This window comes from Centrocercus urophasianus, unplaced genomic scaffold (genome assembly GCF_019232065.1).
Source record: "Centrocercus urophasianus isolate 14NV4802_14NV808 unplaced genomic scaffold, USGS_Curo_1.0 seq_12, whole genome shotgun sequence".
Classification (NCBI taxonomy): domain Eukaryota; kingdom Metazoa; phylum Chordata; class Aves; order Galliformes; family Phasianidae; genus Centrocercus; species Centrocercus urophasianus.
The window spans coordinates 32699830-32720129 of record NW_024884364.1 but is presented as its reverse complement, the minus strand read 5'-3'; the positions used below and the strand labels follow the sequence as shown (position 1 = coordinate 32720129).

Here is a 20300-nt window from a genome sequence, read left to right as displayed (position 1 = left end):
CATGACACTGGGGGCCATGGTTGGTGGGCATGCTGGGGGGTGGGCTGATGGTTGGACCAGGTGATCTTAGAGGTCTTTTCCAACCTTAGTGATTCTGTGATTCTGATGCATCTCACATATGCACTAGACCTCTTCACCAAGCATTGATGTCTTCTGGTCTTTTCACAAGTCTGTTGTTCCATCTGATAGTTCAGGATGGCACAGCAACCATCAGTTTGGCCAAGATGGTCAGGCATTAGACAGTATGGAATGGATTTAGGTGAACTTAAGCACTAAGTAATTTGACTTGTTTGGAGCCTGAAGAAGTTTAGGGAGCTCTATGAGATTCTGGAAAACCTCTGGACTCTTTAATGTTTTACTCTAAATCAAGCAAGTGGAAGCTTGTAGGTGAACAGTTGTTTACTTTTGCTTTTCCATGCGCAGTGTGTTGCAGAGAGGTCAGGCTTCTGAAAGTTTACTTTGAGCAATGTAGGTCAGGACTGCTAGAAAGAACAAATTGTCTCAGCTTTAAAAATGTTTTCTGAAACTGTCTAAAATCCCTTACAGATCTCTCTGTGGAAGTCTTGAACCTCTGCTCACAACTGAGTGAGTTCAATGGACTGAGATAGAAAAACTTTTCTACTTCCTTTCCCTTGGTTAGCTTTGAGTACTTTGATTTATTTTTCTTTTGTCAAAAATAATTCCCTTTCCCTTTCAAAAACAAGAACAGCAACAAAAACAGCAACAACAAAAAAAAGCAAACACTTTTCTGCTTTAAAAACCTTCCTGAATGGTATGAATGTCTTAAAGTTAGCATTGTCTTTCACTATGATTTCTACTCTCGAATACCTTTTGTTCTTCACTTTTCTGACTTCCTGTTTCTTACCCGTTCCCTTTTATAAACTTAAGAGGACCACTGTGCCAGCCAGAATTAATTACCTACACAGTAAGTTGCTTTTGTCTTATCTTTTAAAGAAAGCGTAGCTTTACAATGATGCGCTCATTGTAAAAATCAGAGCAAAATGTAGTTTGGCACCTGTTTTTTCCCCCATCCATTTCTTTCCTCCTGCAAACTGCCTTTCTGTGCTCAGATGCCTTAGCAGCTTTGTCTGCCCAGACAAATCATTCCACTGGTGGATGTGCTGGCTAAGTGGGTCATGCAGAACAGGCTTCAAGGAAGGCTTGGAGGGGTGCTGTGTGCTCCTGCTCTCTCTCCATCATGCCCATTCCTGTTGAACATCTGCTCATGCAAACCCATGTGTGACCTCATAACTGGATATGCATACACAGAATACTTATTTTAAAAACTGCTGCTTACAGTTATATAGATTTCCTTTCTAGCTGAACTCCTAAAGCTACAAGCACTTCACAGACACCTTGATTAAAAACTGTTCTGGAGTCAGGAAGGAATGGAAAGAAGCGGTCTCTATTCACATCCCTGTAGATGTGGAAGGAAATCGTCCTTCAATTAAAAAAAGAGATTTGGAAGTGACCCTAACCCGACCAGCCAGTTAGAACAGCCTGAGCTGGCCCTCAGGAGCCTGTGAAGGCCAGCTAGTCTGTAGAGCACTCTTGAGGTGCTCTCTGCTTATCTCCTGGTATTGGGAGCCGAGTTTGGCACATGGATCACGTTGAACTCAAGAAGTAAGCATGTAAACAGCACAAGCATCACTGAGTTTGTGATTTGCTCTGTAGCCTGCCTTCTTAGCAGGGGTGCCTCCTCAGTGCTGGAGCCACTGTCAGGCAGCACGCACCCAGCTGGCTGGAGACCAGTGGGTAGCAGTGGGTGATACAAGCTTCCAGCTACTAGCAATCTCAGTACCTCTGAAAACACAAGGAGCTTTCACCTTGGGGGCTGCAGCCACTGATGAAGCTGTGCTGTTCTCAGGGAAGTGCAGCCTGCATTTTTTTTTTTTTTTCAGCTGCAACAAGTTGTCCTAGACCACCAGCACAAGTTCTAAGCATTCTTGGTTTGGTTCTGTTCGTTAGGATGGAAAATCAGTGAATGGATAGGACAAAAAAGCTGTTTACAGATAAGCTCCTTTGTCCTGCTCCTCCTGCTGGCACAGCTTCAGCTGCAGCTGCCAACGCTGCTGGGCAGAGCAGCTGAGGGCTAAAACAAAAGCCGCACAGCAGCAGTGCCTCAGCAACCTCCCCAGCCCCTGCATGTTAACAACTGTCAGTATCAGGGGCAAAACACTGTTTCTTTTATGCTGTTGACAACGGCTTGAAGTGGTGCTGCTTTGCCAAAATGATCAATCAGAGGGTGATGGGAGAGCAGACAAGATTCAGGTCTGTGCGTTCCAGTTGCTTTCAGCTGACTCCTGCATCAATCCCATCGTGGCCCATGTCTTGGCCACAGCAAGACAAAATGCGCTAGAGTATCTTTGCAGATGCTGAGTGCTCAGTCCTTAAAATAAAAAAGTAATAATGCTGAGCACGTGTCTGTAACTGTTCCAGTCTGAACAGAGCAGCTTCTGGCTGCATGAAACAAGGCTGCTGTGAACTGCCTACTCTGCGGCTGTTGCTGTACAAAATGACACACAGCCTGTGCCCAGTCCTTAGGTGGCAGTGATGTGATCCTTGCTGTTGCACAGTCACATGCAAGAATGGGTCTGCATGTTGCTTTTTGTATCTGTTTACAACGGGAGGAGAAGCAGAGCTGAGACCGTGCAGTGACAGGATCTGATAGTTGAACAGAGGAAAAGTAAGGAAAGCTGATGGTTGTGTGGAAACAAGTTGTGGAAGCTTAGCCAGGAAGATGACTGTCCTCATGTACCTGTCTGAGTGCCAGAAGGCTCCCTCTGCTGGCTTGCTACCTGGGTCCTCCTTCGTTCAAACTGGCTTGTGTCACTGCGACAGCAGCACTGCCCAGTTCTGCACTGAACTCTTGCTATTTTGACGTTGGGCTGTTGTACCAAGAGCAGGCAGCCTTCCTTGTGCCTCAGGCACACAGCGCATGGGAAAATGGAAGGTGGGAGCTGGCAGAATGCTGGCTGCAAAACCATCTAGGGCTTGTAAAGAAGGAAGACCACTGATGTCTTGTGTTGCCAACATGAGTCCATGGTGCGGAGATATGCAGCCAAGGCAATGGCAGCTAGATATGGAATCAAGAGGAAGGGTATATAAAAGAATCTGGACTAATTTGCCACAGAAGGGATTTGGGCAAATTTCTGAGCTTATTGGAAGCAGACATAATACTACTTTTAATATGCTTGAGGTGAATTGTTATTTCCAACAGTGTTTTAAACCAGCAAATGATTGCTGCTCTAGGTGATGCTGCCAAATTCATGTGGAAGACGGGCAGTCTGACTGTTTGAGCCTGCTGCACGTGGGCTGACATACAGCTACTGACTTCAGGCATCAACAGGATCCTCCATGTCAAAATGCCTCCTTCACTTTGTGTATAATGGGCTAATCTTTTCAGCTCCATTGATTGCTGAAACTACGGAGTAACATTTCTTCCTCTATCTTTTAATAAAATACTTTGTACTTTTATTGCACTGGAAGGATGGAATGTGCCTGTTTGACATTTGAGAATCCAGCATACAAACCACCCTAAGAGCTGTGCATGTGTACGTGTGAACGCTACTGTAGCGTTCAGAGGAGCATTAGAAACAAAATAGAAGGAAGGTGACTTCCACAAGATGTGTGAATTCAAAGTTGAAATTGGAGGATTAACATTTAATTCCTCATAGCTGCATAGTAGCTTTCCTTCCTTTTCACCTGCATCATTTCAGAGAGAATAGAAGGAAAGAACTTCTTTAGTGCTCCTCTAGCAAAATACACGTGAGCTCTTCTCAACTCTTCTGCTGACTGTAAGAGCATGGACATATGCATAGATCTAGTACTGCCGCCGTCTGTCATGAATCCAAGTGATTCAGTTTGCATGATACCTGCATGGAACGAGGAGAAGCAGAAAAATGCGTAACTTCACGAAGCCTGAATTTCTCAGTGGTGTTTGCTTGAGAAAGAGCTGGTCAGTGGTGGGGGAAGGTGGATTCAGCAGCATGTAGTGTGTGTGTAAGAGCGTGAAAGCATAGTGACCGCTCACCTTTGCCAGTATCCGAAATCCCTTCATTCCAGCACGGGACTCGTACCCTTGCATCCTCTCAGTTACAGATCATCAACACTGTGGCTCTGAATTCACCACTCTCTTAGCTTCCTAACGTAGTTTAATTTGTTATGAGAGTGGTGCTTAAGCTCAAAATGCTGAGACATAGGCTTTCTTCAGTAGTGATGCAGTCATAGCTGAAGCTGCAGGCTAGAAGAAAGCAGTCTGGTTTGTCTAAAGTGCCTTTGCCTCTGCTCTTTGCTTTCGCAGGTGGGATCTTGAGAAAGAGTGCAAAGCTCTTTTTCCGTCGACGCCACCATCAGAAGGATCCAGGAATGAGTCAGTCGCACAACGATCTCATCTACCTGCAGCAGCCCCTGTCAGAGGAAACGCGCAAGAAGGGAGGCACTCTTTCGCGAATTCTTAACAGAAAGTTGCTTTCCAAGAACAAAAGCAAGAGCAAACTGAATGGTGCTTCAGCAGAACCCTTTGCGTAAGGCTGAATGAACGCTCTCTGATGGGATACTTGCACATCAGTTGTTTACAGAGCAGTACCAGAGAACGCAAATACAGCTGATGACTTGCATCACACGATGCTCGCTGATACAGTGGTGTGGGAGGGAACAGGATTGTATTTTCTGTTTATTTTTCCAGAACAGATTTCTCTCTGGTTACTGTGAAGGTGCTCCTCTGAACACAAGCAGCTCTACTTGCATCGTGACAGCTTTTGGAGGACTGTGTGGTGATGTTGTGCAAGGTGAGGGAGAGCAGGGAATGGCCCAGGTGGGGAGAAGTGAGCACCTAGTTGGCTGAAGGAGGGAGCTGAGAACTGAAGAACCATACCTGCTCTATGATTGAACCGCTGTCAGGAGAGGAGATACCACTGTGCTTCCGTGCTGAGGCATGGGGCAGCAGCAATGCAAGTCTCAGCTTGTGTTTCTGGTCAGGCTGAAAGGGAAAACAGACCCAGACCCACTTTGTATTGTGATTTGAAAACGGGTAAGTTTTCAGAAACAGAGCTAAACCACTGATTAAGAGAGCCTGCTGTAATAACTGTAGCCTGCTATAAACTCTGCTCAGTCCATGTAGATGGAGAGAGGCCTTTTATATTAGCCATAAATCAATAAATTATGCAAATACTTACACTAGCATATTGTTTAATGTTCTGTACGTAAGTTATACTCTAAAAAACAGAACTTTTTAAAGAATTTACTTGAGTCTACTTGCAAACATTTATAACTTCTCTGTAGCTTTTCTTCCCTGTGTGAGAAGCTGTTGCTGCTAATTCAAAAACCTGTTGTAGGGGCTCTACTTCCTTCTCCCAAGTACTTGTTAGACAAGCATATATATATGCTATCATATCAAATGCAAAGCTAGGAGCAATAAGTCTCGAATAGAGCATATTTAACCCTATATAAGCTTTTCATTAGACAGCTTGTTTTACTTGCCAAATATTTACTGAGATCATAGAAAATGCAGTTGTGAAGAGAGCTTTTTAAAACATAATGATCGGAATTCCCTCAGTCTTTCAGTTTCTAGCTCCACCAGTGTTATTGTTGTGCTGAGTGGTTGGTTGAGTTTCCTGATTTATTTTCCTCATTAAATGAGAAAGAAAAACTGGTGAAAGTAAAGGCGTAGTTCTTGTTTTAGCTGCTGAGAAGAGCAGAAGGCAGGATTTTACAGGTGCCACCTTGAAGTTTGCCTTCCTGTACATTCCTCCTGAGGACAAAGGACCAAGCCTGTTACCTTTAGCCAAGGAAGACATCCATTCCATTAGAGCTACTGACATGAATGAATGATGGGTTTGTGTTGCTTTGCCAACAGCGATTCGCACCCCCACACCTCACCCCTGGAAAGAGATACAAGGCTTTTGTGGATATTTTGGTCTTCAGCTTCTCTTCAAAAATAGAAAGTCACTGAGGAACAGAAGTATGTTTTGAAACTTCAGATGGGCTTCAGATTCCATGGTAAATTCTTCTACAAAGAAAATCTAGATGCTTGTTGGTTTTTTTTACCAACAGATTAGTAAATAAACGAACTGTCAAAATCTCTTAACTGAGTCTACAGTTGAAATATACCACTTGTATGTAAAAAAATCACTGTAGTGCAGCAGTCCAGCCTATCAAACAGCTGTACCTCTTAGCATGCTGCTTATTATGAAAACGTTTGAAGGCATTTGTATGCTTTATCTTTTGGAAATGTGTTACAAATGACTGTCCTGGAGCTGTAATGTGCTTTAAAAATCCCACTGCAGTAATATGGGTTTGTCCTGCCTGAGTGTGCTTGAGCACTTGTGTTTGTTGTTGGTTTAACACAAATTAGAACTCTCCATTTGTACTACAGTGACCTGTGATCGAAGCATTCAAAACAAACTGAATCTCTGTTCCCTCAACATGTACTTTTTCCGTGCAAGGGACATCTTTGCATGATGGGGCTGGGTAGATTGAGAAGAGATCTTTCTTGTGTTCTACATGGTCAGTTTTGTTTACTGAAGGAAAAAATCTAACCACAAATTCAAGAAATCCGAGACTGAGCTCCATGGGTAGCATCATCTGTGTATGCTGAGAGCAGAGGGAGCACGTAACACAACTTCAGATATGTTTGCATTGCTGAAGTGGGATTTAACTTACAGAAGTTTTATCATTTACTCTAGAATGTGGTGGAAATAACACTGAATAATGTGCTGACTGCAGAAGGGTTTGCTTGTGTATTATTTTTTTGAAGTACAGATAGACCCTGAAGTTTTGGGTTGGTTTCTTTTTTGGTTGATCCTTCTTAAGGTCTTGGTTATTGCCTAAACCCTTGTCTTGATGGTGGGAACTGCAATTTGTATATATAATATTAATATATATATGCACATAAAAAAAAAACATACTGCAAATTGTGTGAAGGTTTGGGCTTGCCTATATTAAGAGAATTAACCATTAAGATGAGGAAAGCAAGGCAACTTGTGTTAAAAGGGAATCTTGGTCTTTAATTGCCTTCATTCCTCAGGAAAATAAATAGTGTTTGGTTTGATGTGTGACCTCCACATGTGGCTGGTTGTTCCTCACCTCTTCCTACAAATACTTTGTATTGCGTTGTAAAAACAAGCTGAACAACCAAACCCAAGGGACGGCTGCATTCCTCAGTGGTAGCAACTGTAAGGGCCCATGAAATTCAGTGCTATTTTTCTTTCCTGGATGATTTTTGCCTTTTAAGATGAGATTTGAGCAGTGGGTGTGGGGTTTTTTTGCCTCTTAGTGGCTGTGTCAGTTGTGTGCTGACTACCAGAAGGAGCTGAGCTTCTGTTCCATGCAGAAAGGGCAGGATCTGTGAGCTGGCATTGATGGTGTTGCACCTTGCACTCCTGGGCACAGATCATGTCCCATGCAGTTGTGTGAAGGATGCCAGAGAGAATCATTTAGCTCTACTTTTTGCAGTCTTCACGACTTTACCAACCATGCATTTGAAGAGCAGAACAAATCTCAGCATGGTGTAACATAGGAAACTTCATGTTTTCTGCCTTCCAAGTGAATTACAAGTGAACAACAGTTTGGAAACAATTTGTGAAATCTTTCTTCCTTTTTGCCCCTTTTCTTATACTTTTGCGTTTCTGAATCTTTTGTACGGCAGTATAGACGCAGTATTTCATAAGAGCTATGCTGTGACAGCTTCCTTTCTTCCTTTCTAAAGCATCATGTAATGCTTTGGTGTTGTTTGTATGTGAAATTTCTTAGGAGAAAGCAATGACGACATAAAATGCTGTCAAATTTGTAAAAGGAAATAAAAACCCTGTTTTAACATCTCTCTTAGTTCTGGTAATTCTAGGTGTTACAAGGTGGAAGAGCTCTATACAAGGTGGGAGTCTGTTTCTTTTTATTCTGTTGCAGCATTTTAATTGTAGAGCCGAAGTTAGAGCTAACTGCTTGTCATGGTACAGAATGAAGCACAGCAGGCTCCAGGCTGAGGCATTCCTGCTGTGAGAGGGAACAACCAACCTCCTGCTCTGACCTCTGCAGGACATAAGCGGATTTATTCCTGTGTTTGAAGTTAGTGAGGTGCTGAAGCACATGCTGAGCACAGCCTCAGTGACAAACAACTCAAAGTTAACTCCATCACCAGGGTGATTACTCGAAGCTGAGGGTGAATAATGTCATTTCACTCAGGATATCCAAACTGCTACTATGCAAGGTGCTGGCATGGTGTGGAGGTAACTGGGAAGGATGGTTGTGAGGTGTTTCCAATCCTGTAGCTTTGTATTTCCCACTAATGCAGTACACTCTGATATTCCAGGTGGGGCAACACTTCAGTTTTCTGGTACACAACTGTGACAGTCATTTCTTCTGCTGTGGTTTTTTTTTTGCTTTATTTTGCGCGTGTGTAAAAACGAAGTTGGTACAGTTACAAAGCCTATGATGTACAGATTTATTACATCACTAAAAAGTGTATGGATTTTTAAAAGAAATGCTATTGCTGTACATACAATAAACGCCTGTTGTCTCCGTGCTGCGTGCTGTCCTACATACTCAGCCAGCCACTCGAAGCAGCTTTCTGCTCTCCTTCACCAACGTGGCCCTGTTTCCCCGTGCTTACCTCACGTTTATTGTTTTGCTGAAATCCCCTGCTGCTCTCCCACCAGGCTTTCTTCATTTTATTTCCTGCTTTCATCTCGAGTGGTTTAATTTCTGCGCTGTGACCAGAATCACGCCATCGTTAAGGCTGGAAAAGATCCAGCGCGGCCACCAGCCCACCGTGCCCGCTCGCCACTCTGAGGCTCCCCTCGCTAACTCACTGCTAAACAGAAGAAGGGTTCCCCGGAGCCCGCTTTCCGTTCTCTTCGACCTCCCAGGTTCCCCGCCCTGGGGCCGCCGGCGGCGCGGCGGGCAGGGCGCAGGGCCGGGCTAAGGAAGCGACGATCTGCGCGGCAGCGACCGCCGGCAGGAGCGGGCCTCGCGCACGCCGAGCCGGGCACGGCTCCCGCCCCGACGGCCTCCCGTCAGGGTCAGCGTCCGCGCGCCGCCCCGTCCCGCTACCGACGGCCGCTCTCGCTCCCCGCGGCGGCGGCGGACTACGCCTCCCGGCACGCTCCGCGCACGGCGCGGCTTCCGCTGGCGCGTGGTTTCCGGAGCGGATCGGAACCCGGAGTCCGGATCCGATCCGGCTCGGGCCATTCCCAGGGCAGGTAACGCCGGCTCCCCGCGCCTCCCCCTGCGCCCGCGCCCCGTCCTCGCGGATCTCCCCCCGCGGCGCTCCGCTCCCCGTCCCCCCCTCGTCCCCCCTTGTGCCGCCGTCCCTCCGCTCCCCGCGGCTCGCGGGGCCGGGCCGGGGGCGGCGGCGGCGAGGGCTCCCGGTGCGGGAGGGCGGCCCCGCCGCCTCCTCCTCCTCCGCCGCCGCCTTCTCCATGCCGCCTGTTCTTTGTTACAGGGCCGCGCCGCGCCGCGCGGAGGGAGGGCGGTAGGGAGGGGGGCGAGGCGGGTCCGAGGCAAAACCCGGCGGAGCCGCTCCCGGATCCCGGGCCCCGCCGCCCGTCGGGCTCCGAGCGGTCGCTTCCCGCGCCGCTCGCCGCGCCACGCCGTCGGCGCCGCGCTTAAACTCGGCCCGGCCGCCTCTCCCCTCGCCCCGCGAGGCGCCGGGAGCCCCGGTGCCCCTCGATACCGCCGGCGGCAGCGCTCGCTACGCCGCCGGGCTCCGGCCTCGGCGGGGCGGGGTGGCGAGCGGCAGGGGCGGCGCCGCGCGCTTCGTAACGGCCGCTCCGTAACGGCCGCCCCGCGGCGCGGGCGGCGGAAGGGCTGCCCCGCACCGAGCGGGCACGCGGTGCTTCGGTGTGCCGAGGGTCGCGGTACGCCGCGAGGGAAAGCTGGGGAGCTTCGGCCTGCGCGGGGTGGGCAGCGCCGCCCCCCTGCGCGCTGCGGCCCCCTGAGGCACCGCTGCGCTGGGTTGTGCGGGCAGAAAATCCTGTTTTCGCGCTGTTGTTGGCTTAGGCGCGCAGTCGGTTTATGTAAAGATTCCGGAGTTTCCCCAGGAGCTGGGATTGTCGCTGCGAAAACGGGAATGTGAAATGTGTGCAGTGGCTTAGTGGAGTATTTTTCTGACACAAATACATGGAAAAAAATAATGAGATGTGGCCCTGAACAGCAGCAGATGAAAATAAAAGCCCCAAAGTCTGTCCTCGGTGTTTGATCTGCCCTTTCTTATGCTCTTCGTGAAGTAGGAAGGAAGGAGAGACGGACAGCCTCTCAGGAATTGGTGGCAAGGTGCAGAGCGAGACACAAGGCAATCACAGAATCCTAGAATGGCCTGGGTTTGAAAAGGACCGCAATGATCATTGAGTTTCAACCCCCCTGCTGTGTGCAGGGTTTCCAACCACTAGATCAGGCTGCCCAGAGCCACGTCCAGCCTGGCTTTGAATGCCCCGTGTGATGAGGGATGGATACGTCTGATACGCATTTTCCTTTCTTGCCTTTTTTCAAACCCCAGCAGGTCACAGGAACCGTGGATGGTGAATCTGAAATGCTGCGATGTGGAAAGTGCATGTTCTGGCTTCAAAAATGAAAATGAAGCTAGCACAGATAACTGACATACAGTGCCTAGTCAGCTGAGTAACGTATAGTTGAGTGACCCTGACAGTTTCTCACCTTGACCAGTATCTATTTGCTTAAGATTCCTCCTCCCCTTTATTGCTGTTCTCAGTCTATGGCTACCAGAGCGAGATCGACCCTGCTGCCTCAGTGATGCTGAAAGTCGTCAATCTACTGCATGGGAAGCGTGACAGAGAGGAGGACGAAAGGACAAGTGCCTCTGAAGAGCAGCTTGCACAGCAGCAGTGCTGATCTGCTGCACTCTGTCCCCTGTGTATCGAAACCATTGTCTGAGGAGAGGATTTGTTGAATTAGTCGTGCTTAGGGTGAACCTTGTCAGGGCACAAACTACATAATAATAACTAGACGTGCACCTCTTGAAATAGCACCGACCATCCACAGAGCAAAAGTTAGAAAGCAAAGCAAGCCATGTTTGCCTTCAGTCTGTGATTCACCCTGTTTTGTACCCATTTACTTTGGGTTTCCAATTCATTGTGTACAGTGCTTTCAGAAAAAGAAGTTTTAGGAATTTCCCTGGGTTGCTGCTTCTGCTTAAATGTTTTGTTAGGTATGTTTAGTGCCCAGAAGCCGTAGCCAGGGTAGACTTGTGCCTGAGAAGCAGTCCTAGCCACTTACCTGCACTCAGTTGTTAGGAAGGGCTGTGCTGCTGTAGACTTTGGGAAAGCTCTATGGGGAGCACAGCCCTACAGCAAACCCCTGTCCAGAGCCCTCCTTGGGCTGCGGCCCAAATAATTGACAGCAGAATTGCTGTACCACAACATCTGTGAGTCTCTGCTGCCTTGGTTTGTCGTTGGTCTTGTTTCCTCTTATCTGTCCACCCTCTCACAGGTTCAAGCTCTTACTCTCTCCTGTTTTCTTCTTGACCAACATCCCTCCTGTTTCTGCAGCCTCGTTCTCTATACATTCTTGTTGTTGACTGTACACCCGCAGTAATACAGCAGTAACTGGGGCATTTTTAGCAACTTAGATTTTTGTTTAACTTTCCATTTGTACCCCTGCTGAGGCCAGTCGTATATTTGGATATGCTCTGCGTCAGTCAGCATCATCACTCCATCAAGGGATGTTTCAATAGTACGTTGAAAGTAAAACTCAGGCAGAACTAACATCACCTTTTGTGTTTTGTCAGGTTTAAAAGATGGCTGAAGATGGCAATGATGAGACTATGTTTGTGTGTAAGTATTAAAAAGAAGATTATTTACTTCTCCTTATGTGATTTGCCTGTGCAGGACTTTGGAAATTCAAGACCAAAACAAACTCAGGTTTTATTTAGAAAAGTATTTATGTAAAGGAAGCTGAAACAGCTTGTGGAGGAGTAGAGAGAAGGTTGCTAATTTTAAGCATGCCCATATTCCTGATTTCACTGGCAACAAACAAGCGAAGAGCTCTGTAGATGTGACTTAGCAGAACAGCTTCTTCATGGCTGAAATAAGTGTGGCTGAAGGCCTGGAGCCTGCCAGGGACTAGTCTATGTCCTGTCCTTGTACTGCTGGCTTTAGCAGCCAGGGGTTGCTCCATATGAATCTCAGACCTCTAGCTTGAGTTAAACATCTGCACCTCTGGGAGGAGTGTACAGACTTGTTCTTTCAGGGCAAACCCTCTGTGAGATGTGCTGCCTGACCTGGCAGGTCTTGCTCACGCTGTACACTATTTTCTTTTGCCTCCATGGCTAAGCCAGCATTTCACATACTTGCAAAGAAGTAAGCACGCTTACCTGTGTGAGCAGAGGGGACTCGGATACTGGGGATCTGATCTGGGAAGAGCAGAACAGAGACTATGTCCTTGATAGTATTCATCCACATTCTTTTGCTCCCGATGGCCCTACAGCTGCATGTCAGCCTTATGGCAACTGTATGGGAAAGAAAATTTTCCCACTACCACAGATTTACTAGAGTTCCTATAACCCACCCTAGTGGGTACCAATAAGGATGTGGATGTAATGTCATTCCCTAATTGCGGATGGAAGGTGGCACACGGCCTTTTTTCCTCTTCCAGTGAAAGTTACAATCACAGAATTTCTCGAGCCTTCTTGTATTCTATGTAAGATTTTACCATGGAATATGAGGACTGCTTAAGTTCCAAAAAAGTGAGTTGTTGTAAATGACATTGTGCATTCCCATGGCTGACATCATTAAATATCTATTTCATAGACATAGGAGAGTTTTGGAATATTTTCATGAAAGTCTGTGCATACACACCTGCAGGCTATTTTGCCTTTTAAGCAAAATGCTTGGTTTAGGTTAGTTGTGCATTTTTCCTGTGGCTGTAATGTCTTGAAGGTGTCATACATGGAGAGTGTACCACCAGCTTTGGGGGTGGCTGCTCTGAGGCATCTCTTAGATTTTGAGAGCTGTGCCACACAGTGTTGGTCTCATATTCCCTCTGCTTTGATTATTCATCCACGATGCAGTGAGAACCACATACAGTTTATTCCCACATGTGTTTGGGACGATGCTTGCTGAGCCTGTACAGCAGCTATTTTAGTAGATGGTGTTTAAGTGGAGTCAAAAGATAAGAGGAATAGAGAAGTAAGTGTTTTGTTTCCTTTGGCAGCAAAGCCAGTTTGAGAAGCTGTCATTCTGGCAATTTCTTCCAGGTCTCTTTGGTGGTGACAACCTTTGCGGGTGATAATCTAATTCCTTTCAGCAGTCTGTTTTACACAATCCTCCGTGGCTCCTCCATCCTGGTTGGTGTTGGAAATTTATATTTAACCCAGATTATATCAAGTGCAATGTGAACTACAAGTGATTGAATTTGATCTGTGTCAAACGTGGGGGAGTGGTGGTATGTTAAACTGCACCGTAGGGGAGGTGGCTTGGCTGTAGGCTTGAGGCTTGGCGGTGATGTGTGAGTAACACCTCCCCACTTGTCCTTCCCTTTGATCCATCTGTCTGGTGCTGTACAGCAAACTGGGCTGGGAAATTCATTCAGCTGGAAAAGGCACTGATGGGAAAAAATGGTTATTTCGTGACTTGGTTCACCAAGGACACCACAAGCTGCAGGAACCCTGCAGATGTTGTTAGTTCACTGAGATAGACTTGCAGGGAGAGGTTTCCAGTCAAGAACGCAGAACATTTTTAGCAGAAGGGCATACCCTGAACAAAACTGCTTTATTTCTTGTTCTTATTCCAAGCAAAGTGTGCTCACCCTCTGTTTTGCAGCCTTACTGGGGTTAACTGACTTGCCCTTGCGAATGTGGAGCTCTGAGAGGATAACCTGTGTGTGATGATCTCTTATGCTGTGTCAGCTGCTGACCAGGCAGGGCAGTTTGACTGCTGTTTTTCACAGCCAAGCGATGTGAATGCATTTGAAATCCTGCTAAGCTGGTTTATTTTAGAAAGTTTCAAATTATCCTACTCTGGAAATGATTTTGTAGGGGCCTTTCAGCTCTGGTAATTTACACTTATGCTAACACTTAATTTAGTGAGTTGAAAGTGAGTTAAGGAGTAGTTTGAATGCATTGGTTAGCTGACTTGTTTGGGAAGACACCAGAAGCTGTCTCCAGGCACTGCTAACTCAGTATTGGCTGCTGCCTACACCATACCTGAGGAGTGTGACTGCATCAGCTGTGGTTCTAGGCAGAGTTTGGCTCCTGCTCTGCCCTCGTGTCCTGCACAAGATTCCCTGTTTGTGCCCAGGGATGGGGCACATCTTACTTCTAAAAGGACTACACTGTCCAAGCTGTTTCCAAAAACCTTTAGATGTATTTTACATTGTGATAGATCTTGCATTTGATTCTTGAGAAAAAGGCAGCTGCTCTCCAGCAGTTTTCCATGAACTCTGTTTGCTGTCTGCTTCCTTGCAGGGTGCGAGGACTGTGGGCAGTACCATGATTCAGAGTGCCCTGAGCTGGGCCCGGTGGTGACAGTCAAAGATTCCTTTGTGTTGAGCAGGGCCAGGTAAGGAGCATTTGTGTTAGTGCTGATTAACTGATGCTCACGTTAGTTCTTTAAGTCGTGTTTTGCTCTTTATTGGGTATTATCGCTGTTTCGCTGACAGCTGGGAAGAAAAGCCCTGGTCTGTGAAAAGGACACAGCCTTTATTAAATAGAAAACTGATGCATGCACTTAATTGCTTTTCTGAATGAAAGCCAAAACATAACTCGCTGCTCATCAGGATTTGGCTCCTTTGCTCGAGTTTCTGGCCAAAAATCAGATAGCTCCAGATGGGGGGATGACTTTTGCCTTGGTCACGTATCTGCAGCTCCTTCCTCTCCTCAAATGTAACATGCTGGCTTCAGACAAGCGTATGCAGATTTCCCGGTGCTGTGAATGGTTGTATCTTTCTGCGTGATCTTATCTCTGTAATTCCTCCATGGAGAAGCAAAGCAAGTTGTTCTCATTATTGTGACTCTGTACAAATGATTATGGCTAATGCTTCTGTCAGGAAATCTACAACAGCGCAACAGAAACGGCCATGCTTGCTAAAAGAAACAAATAGACTCAATCTCCTTAGAAGAAAACAGCACTGAAGTAGCACATTAGTTTTACTTTTGGCATTGTAAGCAAAATTCATTAAAAGGTCTAAAATGTGGGACTTTTGCTAAGGAGAAAAGACAGCTATGATGAAGATGTAGTACAAATCCAAAAAGGGAAGGGAGTTTGTGTATCTTTATGTGCTTCTTGTTAGGAATAGTACAAACTGGTGATGGGGGTGCTTTTCTAATGCACAGAAAGTGGCCAGTGCAGTAAGTCTCCAACCCATCCCAGAAAGATTCAATGACAAGCTAAACTGTTCTTTTTTACCTTTTATGGTGGGGTGTGTTTTTATTGCCTTGTGATTTAATACTCTTGTTTGTTCATATGGTGGAGGACTGTAGTAACATCCAGATGTTCCAGCTGTGAGCATTTGTGAATGTGGTGTGTGCACTGGTTTTCAGCTGCTTCTAGCAGATGTTAGCATAGGTGTTCCCTAGTTCCCTAGTGGAAGTGCTGGCTGCTGGAGAGTGGATTTGAAAGCAGAGTTTAAAAATGACCATATTACTGGGGAAAAAAAAATATTTTCTTGAAGAGTTTACAGCCGAAAACATGTAGGATAAGAAATGGGAACAAGAATTGTAATTGAAACAAGATGTAATGTATTTTACATCTGGGGAACAGTAGCTGAGAGAGTGATTTGTCTGAGGTTGAGGGCAAGTTTAACCACAAACCTGGCTATGGGTCTCTTAAAACCCAGTCTATTTGTGTAACCACATGGTAGCTGTTTTCCTCTGTTCTGCTGAAAAGATAAAATTGTTCCTATATGGTTAGAAAAAAAAGAAGAGTTAAGAAATATCTCCTAAACTTCACAAACTCTACTACTGTATAATTCTTCTATTAAAACCAAAAGCTTTTTTTTTTTTTTTTTTTTTTTTTTCAATTCATTTGCTTATCACTAAGATTGTAATCTTTTTGTGTTTCTCTTCACGTAGACAGGAAAGTGGATGAGGCACTGGCAGCATTTATAGAGTAGTCAGCCTGTCCAATTAGATTTTGACCCATTAGCACAGAGCTGAAAAACCAGGGTTGTACTTGTCTGACAAAGGCATCCCCATGTGCATAGGGCTGTGTGGTCAGAGAGACTGTTGATAGCCTTGCTAAAGTCAAGGGAAATTGTATCCATTGCCCTTCCCTCATCCACAAACCTCTGTGGCAATGAGTGTATCAGGTGTGATTCCAGTCCCCTGTTCCTGGTGTGCCCACAAATACCTCACAGAACGTCTTGCTCCACAGTTTTCCCAAGGACTGAAGCAGGGCTAACCAACCTGTAGTTCATTTTGACTCTTTCCTGAAGGTGAGTGCAACATTTGTTTTTCTCTAATCATCAGGGATCTTTCCTAATGCCACGATATTTTAAAGGTGATACAGAGTAGCTTCAATATGATGCTGGACCATCCCCTTCCACCCACAGACTCAGCCTGTTGAGTGCCTGGACTTAGATGGGTGGAGTGCTCTTAAGTAACTGCTGATCTGGCCCTCTTCCACTGCTGTTACTTTTTCTCTTCTGTTTATGAATTCTCATAGAAATAAAGGTATTTTGACAGAAGACAATTTTCTGTCACTGGAGAGTGGGGGAGTGAATGCTGACATCTTTCTTCCCTTGATCCCTGCAATTTTGTCCCATATATGACTCAATTCTTTATTCAATTCTTAGATCATCTCTCCCTTCTAATTTGGAGATAAGACAATTGGAAGATGGGACTGAAGGAGTATTTGCTTTGACTCAGCTAGTGAAACGTACCCAATTTGGCCCGTTTGAATCCAAGAGAGTTGCCAAGCTTGAAAAAGAAACTGTTTTTCCCCTAAAGGTGAGATGTGGCATGTGAAAAGCAATAAAAGGGAATCGGCTTTACCCAGGATGGTTTTATACTTTCTGCCACTGTGGAAAAAGATGGCAAAGAATGTTACTGGGATATCTTTTAGGCATATACTGTAACAGTTTAATCTACAGAAGCATTCTGTGGGAGATAAGAGCTAGGATATAATCCAATCACACAATTGCTTGTCTGTCACTCGCATGTGATAATACAGGAAGTGTCAGGCACATGGCAGATCATTTCAGGGTTTTTTGATCATTGGCTTCACTTTGATCTTGTTTGCTTAATCAGTGGCACGTTCATTAGTCTTATGGAACAAGCAAAATAAGTCTTACATTTGCTTTATTTTTCTCTTGACAAGTTTTGGTGGGAGAAATACCATGGTGAAAATTTAATTTGTCCTTATCTTTTCAATAATACATGACTCAGAAGCAAAGACTTAGAAATGTGATGCAGGGGCTGATGGGTGTTTCACAGTGTGCTGTTAAGGTTTCGATCTGTTCTCCTCTATAGAGTCATTCACATTGTGTGAAAAACTAGTGGCTATACCAAGACTTTTTGGGATGGGGGTTCTCTTTGTTCCCATCCTGCCCCTGGTAGCCTGTCTCAGACTTTACTCATCTGAGGATGTGACTGATTCATGACGCAAACGTTGAGGCTTGTTCAGTGAACCTGATGTACCTTGAATGAACACCATGGCAAAAATATATATATACATTTTTTTAACTTTGCATTTTTTGTTACGGCTTTATCACGCGTATAATTTGCTTGGCAGGTGTTCCAGAAAGATGGGCCTTTTTTATACTTTGACACCTCAAATGAAGATGATTGCAACTGGATGATGATGGTGCGACCAGCCACTGAACACGAGCATCAAAACTTAACTGCCTTCCAGCATGACAATGATATTTATTTCACCACCTCCCGGGACATCCCACCAGGAACTGAGCTGCGAGTGTGGTATGCGGCTTTTTACGCCAAAAAAATGGAAAAGCCAATGCTGAAGCAGGTCACTAGTATTTCCAATGGTATGTGTGGGGGCCTTTCTTCCTTCTTAAGGACCCAAGCCTCTTAGGGGCTGCTAGTTATAGTTGCTAGTGCTGTTTATCGGTTAGGCTCTGACCCTGAATGTGTTAGCCTTCGGAGTCAGGCTAACCTGTGTACATGGTTACCTTACAAGAAGAAAGCACAGATTCTTCACCATGATATATCTCAGCTTTTGAAAGCAGAAGGATGACCTACTTGATGATTCGGCCTCTTCAGGCTCAACAGGCTGGATAATTAGTTCTTAATTGAAGAACTGTTAGCTGCATCAAAATCACTTGAGGATACAAGAGCAAAGGGGCTCAGTTGTCAATGTATGTCTAAATGTATTTGCTGATTTGGTAAAGAAGCCACGTTTTTTCAGTTGGAGTGAAAATGTTTTGGTTTTGCTTAAAACTGCTGTACCATTCTGAAAAACTTTTACCTTCTGCAGCTTTACACAGAACCCACTGGAATGATGTAAGCTCAGAAGTAAGCTTCAATTCTACATGATTGCCTGTGCATTGGCAAAAAAGGCAGCAGATTTACTAGAGCCCAAATTAGAATTGCCAGAGGTCTTTTATCTCTCTGCCCCTCTGTTGTTTTTTTTTTTTTTCCTATATTTGCATTTCTTTAGCTAAAAAGCTTGATCCTTCAGCATTGCAGGGGCAATTTCTGTTGTTGAGTTGGGTGTACTCCCATCTGGTGTTATTGCTACGCTGAGTATAAGTTGGGGTGACAAATGGCCTGCAGAGAGGCCAGTGCTAATAACATACAGCTAATCTTGGTAGTAAGCACGGTCTGGAATACTGAATCAGTCTTGTAAACTTGTTTCTGAATTTAAGATTTTTCCAAGTGGTGTTAATTGAAGGGTTTCATCTTTTTTCTCTTCAGTTTAAACCATTCATGTATTTTCACGTTCAAAAAGGTATTTAAAAATACTGTTAAGGTATGTCCTGCTTCCTCTCTTCAGCACTTTCACTATATACCCCAGAATATGAAGGGCACATTGTGTCAAATTGGAGAGCAAGAATGTCCTGGTTAGGATTTTTGTACGGTAATGTTTTCTGCAGGCCTGCTATAAGGCAAAACTTTTTCATTATAATTGCTGCCATCAGCAAAGAGCAAGAAAATCAAAGGGTTTGGAAAGTAAAGAAATGGAACTGTTTTTTCCTCTCCATAGATATGTGCTTGGTAGTGATGGAATGTGATAAAGAGGGGAACAAAGTCTCTCCAAAGCCCTCGACTGTCGTCCTCCCCCATAAAAAAACGAAGAAATCCAGCATACCAGTAGCTGATCCAACAGGTATGCAAAGTTATGGTAGTTGTAAGAGAGATAGAGGGCAGGTGTACATCTAAAAATCTTCTAGGTATAGCACTTCATCATAGTTACCACAGTTATATATTCAGCAAGTACTTATTTAGAAAGTATTTGAAAGCCTAGATTTTTCTTGGCCTTATCACAGTTGCACGTGTGCAGCTTGAAATGTGACCAAAGGGACAAAAATTCCTTTAACCGGATGATTTTCATGAAAACAACTGCATCTGACTTTGGAGGTGATATGGGCTGAGTCGGGGGAGGTGCAAAGAAGATCTTTAGACTTTCTATGCAAAGTGCAATTGTTCAAATGGTCAGGATCTGGAAGAAAACATGTGAGTGTAAGAACAGAGCTGTTTGCTGGCAGAGCTCCCCACATTACAATAGTGCTAGAAGTCTAGCACGGTTCAGACTGCACTGAGTAGAACATGAACTCAAATTCAGTTAAATTTATAAGCAATATGGATATTACTGGCAAAGAATATGGAGGTCAGGACATAACTGGTGGTGTCACAGACCATCAGTCCCTGAGGCTGATTATGAAGCAATCTGCACGTAATCTCTGGTAAATGGAACAACGGAATTAGAGTCCTTTTAACAAAAGTCACCATGTCTAAAATTAAACTCAGAGTATGTAGCAATATATAGCATATATAGGGTATATAGTATATATGGAGTTCAGGATCAAAAGAAAGCATTCTGTGTCTGTTCTATGAAAAAGTTGGTTAATTTTACTCACTAGTATTAAAAATAGTCAGGAGAAGAGCAGAAGGTTGCAGATGTGTAACAGAGAACTTCATCAGAAGAGGTCTATTCATGTTACATGGATACTGTCACAGTCTAAATATGAAGCTGGCCAGACAGCTGCTTTTCAGTTCAGCATGCTGATTTTTCCAGGAAAAAAAAATGACGAAAAATTTGAACAAGGCTTTCTACATCCTTCACTCTACTGTCTGAAAGCCCAGCTTGAACAGAAACAAAATGCTGCTGTTATACTTTGGGAACCCTGAAGTATTCCCACTGCTTGTAATGTTTTCATGTTTCCACAACAAA

General features: G+C 45.0%; 2 protein-coding genes across 7 annotated transcripts in view; both read left to right on the top strand.

Annotated features, from left to right (window-relative positions):
- The window catches only part of C2CD2 (C2 calcium dependent domain containing 2), a 38534-nt gene extending 30013 nt beyond the window's left edge, over positions 1–8521 (top strand). The window contains exon 14 of the mRNA XM_042809468.1: positions 4304–8521. Within this exon, the coding sequence (XP_042665402.1) occupies positions 4304–4530 (227 nt within the window). The 3' untranslated portion in view covers positions 4531–8521. The remainder of the gene's footprint in view (positions 1–4303) is intronic.
- Positions 8522–9111: 590 nt separating this feature from the next.
- PRDM15 (PR/SET domain 15) overlaps positions 9112–20300 on the top strand; it is a 36024-nt gene continuing 24835 nt past the window's right edge. For 5 of the 6 annotated variants that reach the window (XM_042810085.1, XM_042810084.1, XM_042810082.1 and 2 more), the window contains exons 1-6: positions 9112–9197; positions 11741–11786; positions 14417–14510; positions 16744–16897; positions 17682–17934; positions 19113–19235. In XM_042810085.1, coding sequence (XP_042666019.1) covers positions 11750–11786; positions 14417–14510; positions 16744–16897; positions 17682–17934; positions 19113–19235 — 661 coding nt within the window. In that variant the 5' untranslated portion in view covers positions 9112–9197; positions 11741–11749. Of the gene's footprint in view, positions 9198–11740; positions 11787–14416; positions 14511–16743; positions 16898–17681; positions 17935–19112; positions 19236–20300 lie in introns of those variants that run through there. The other variant, XM_042810086.1, reaches the window with a different exon arrangement.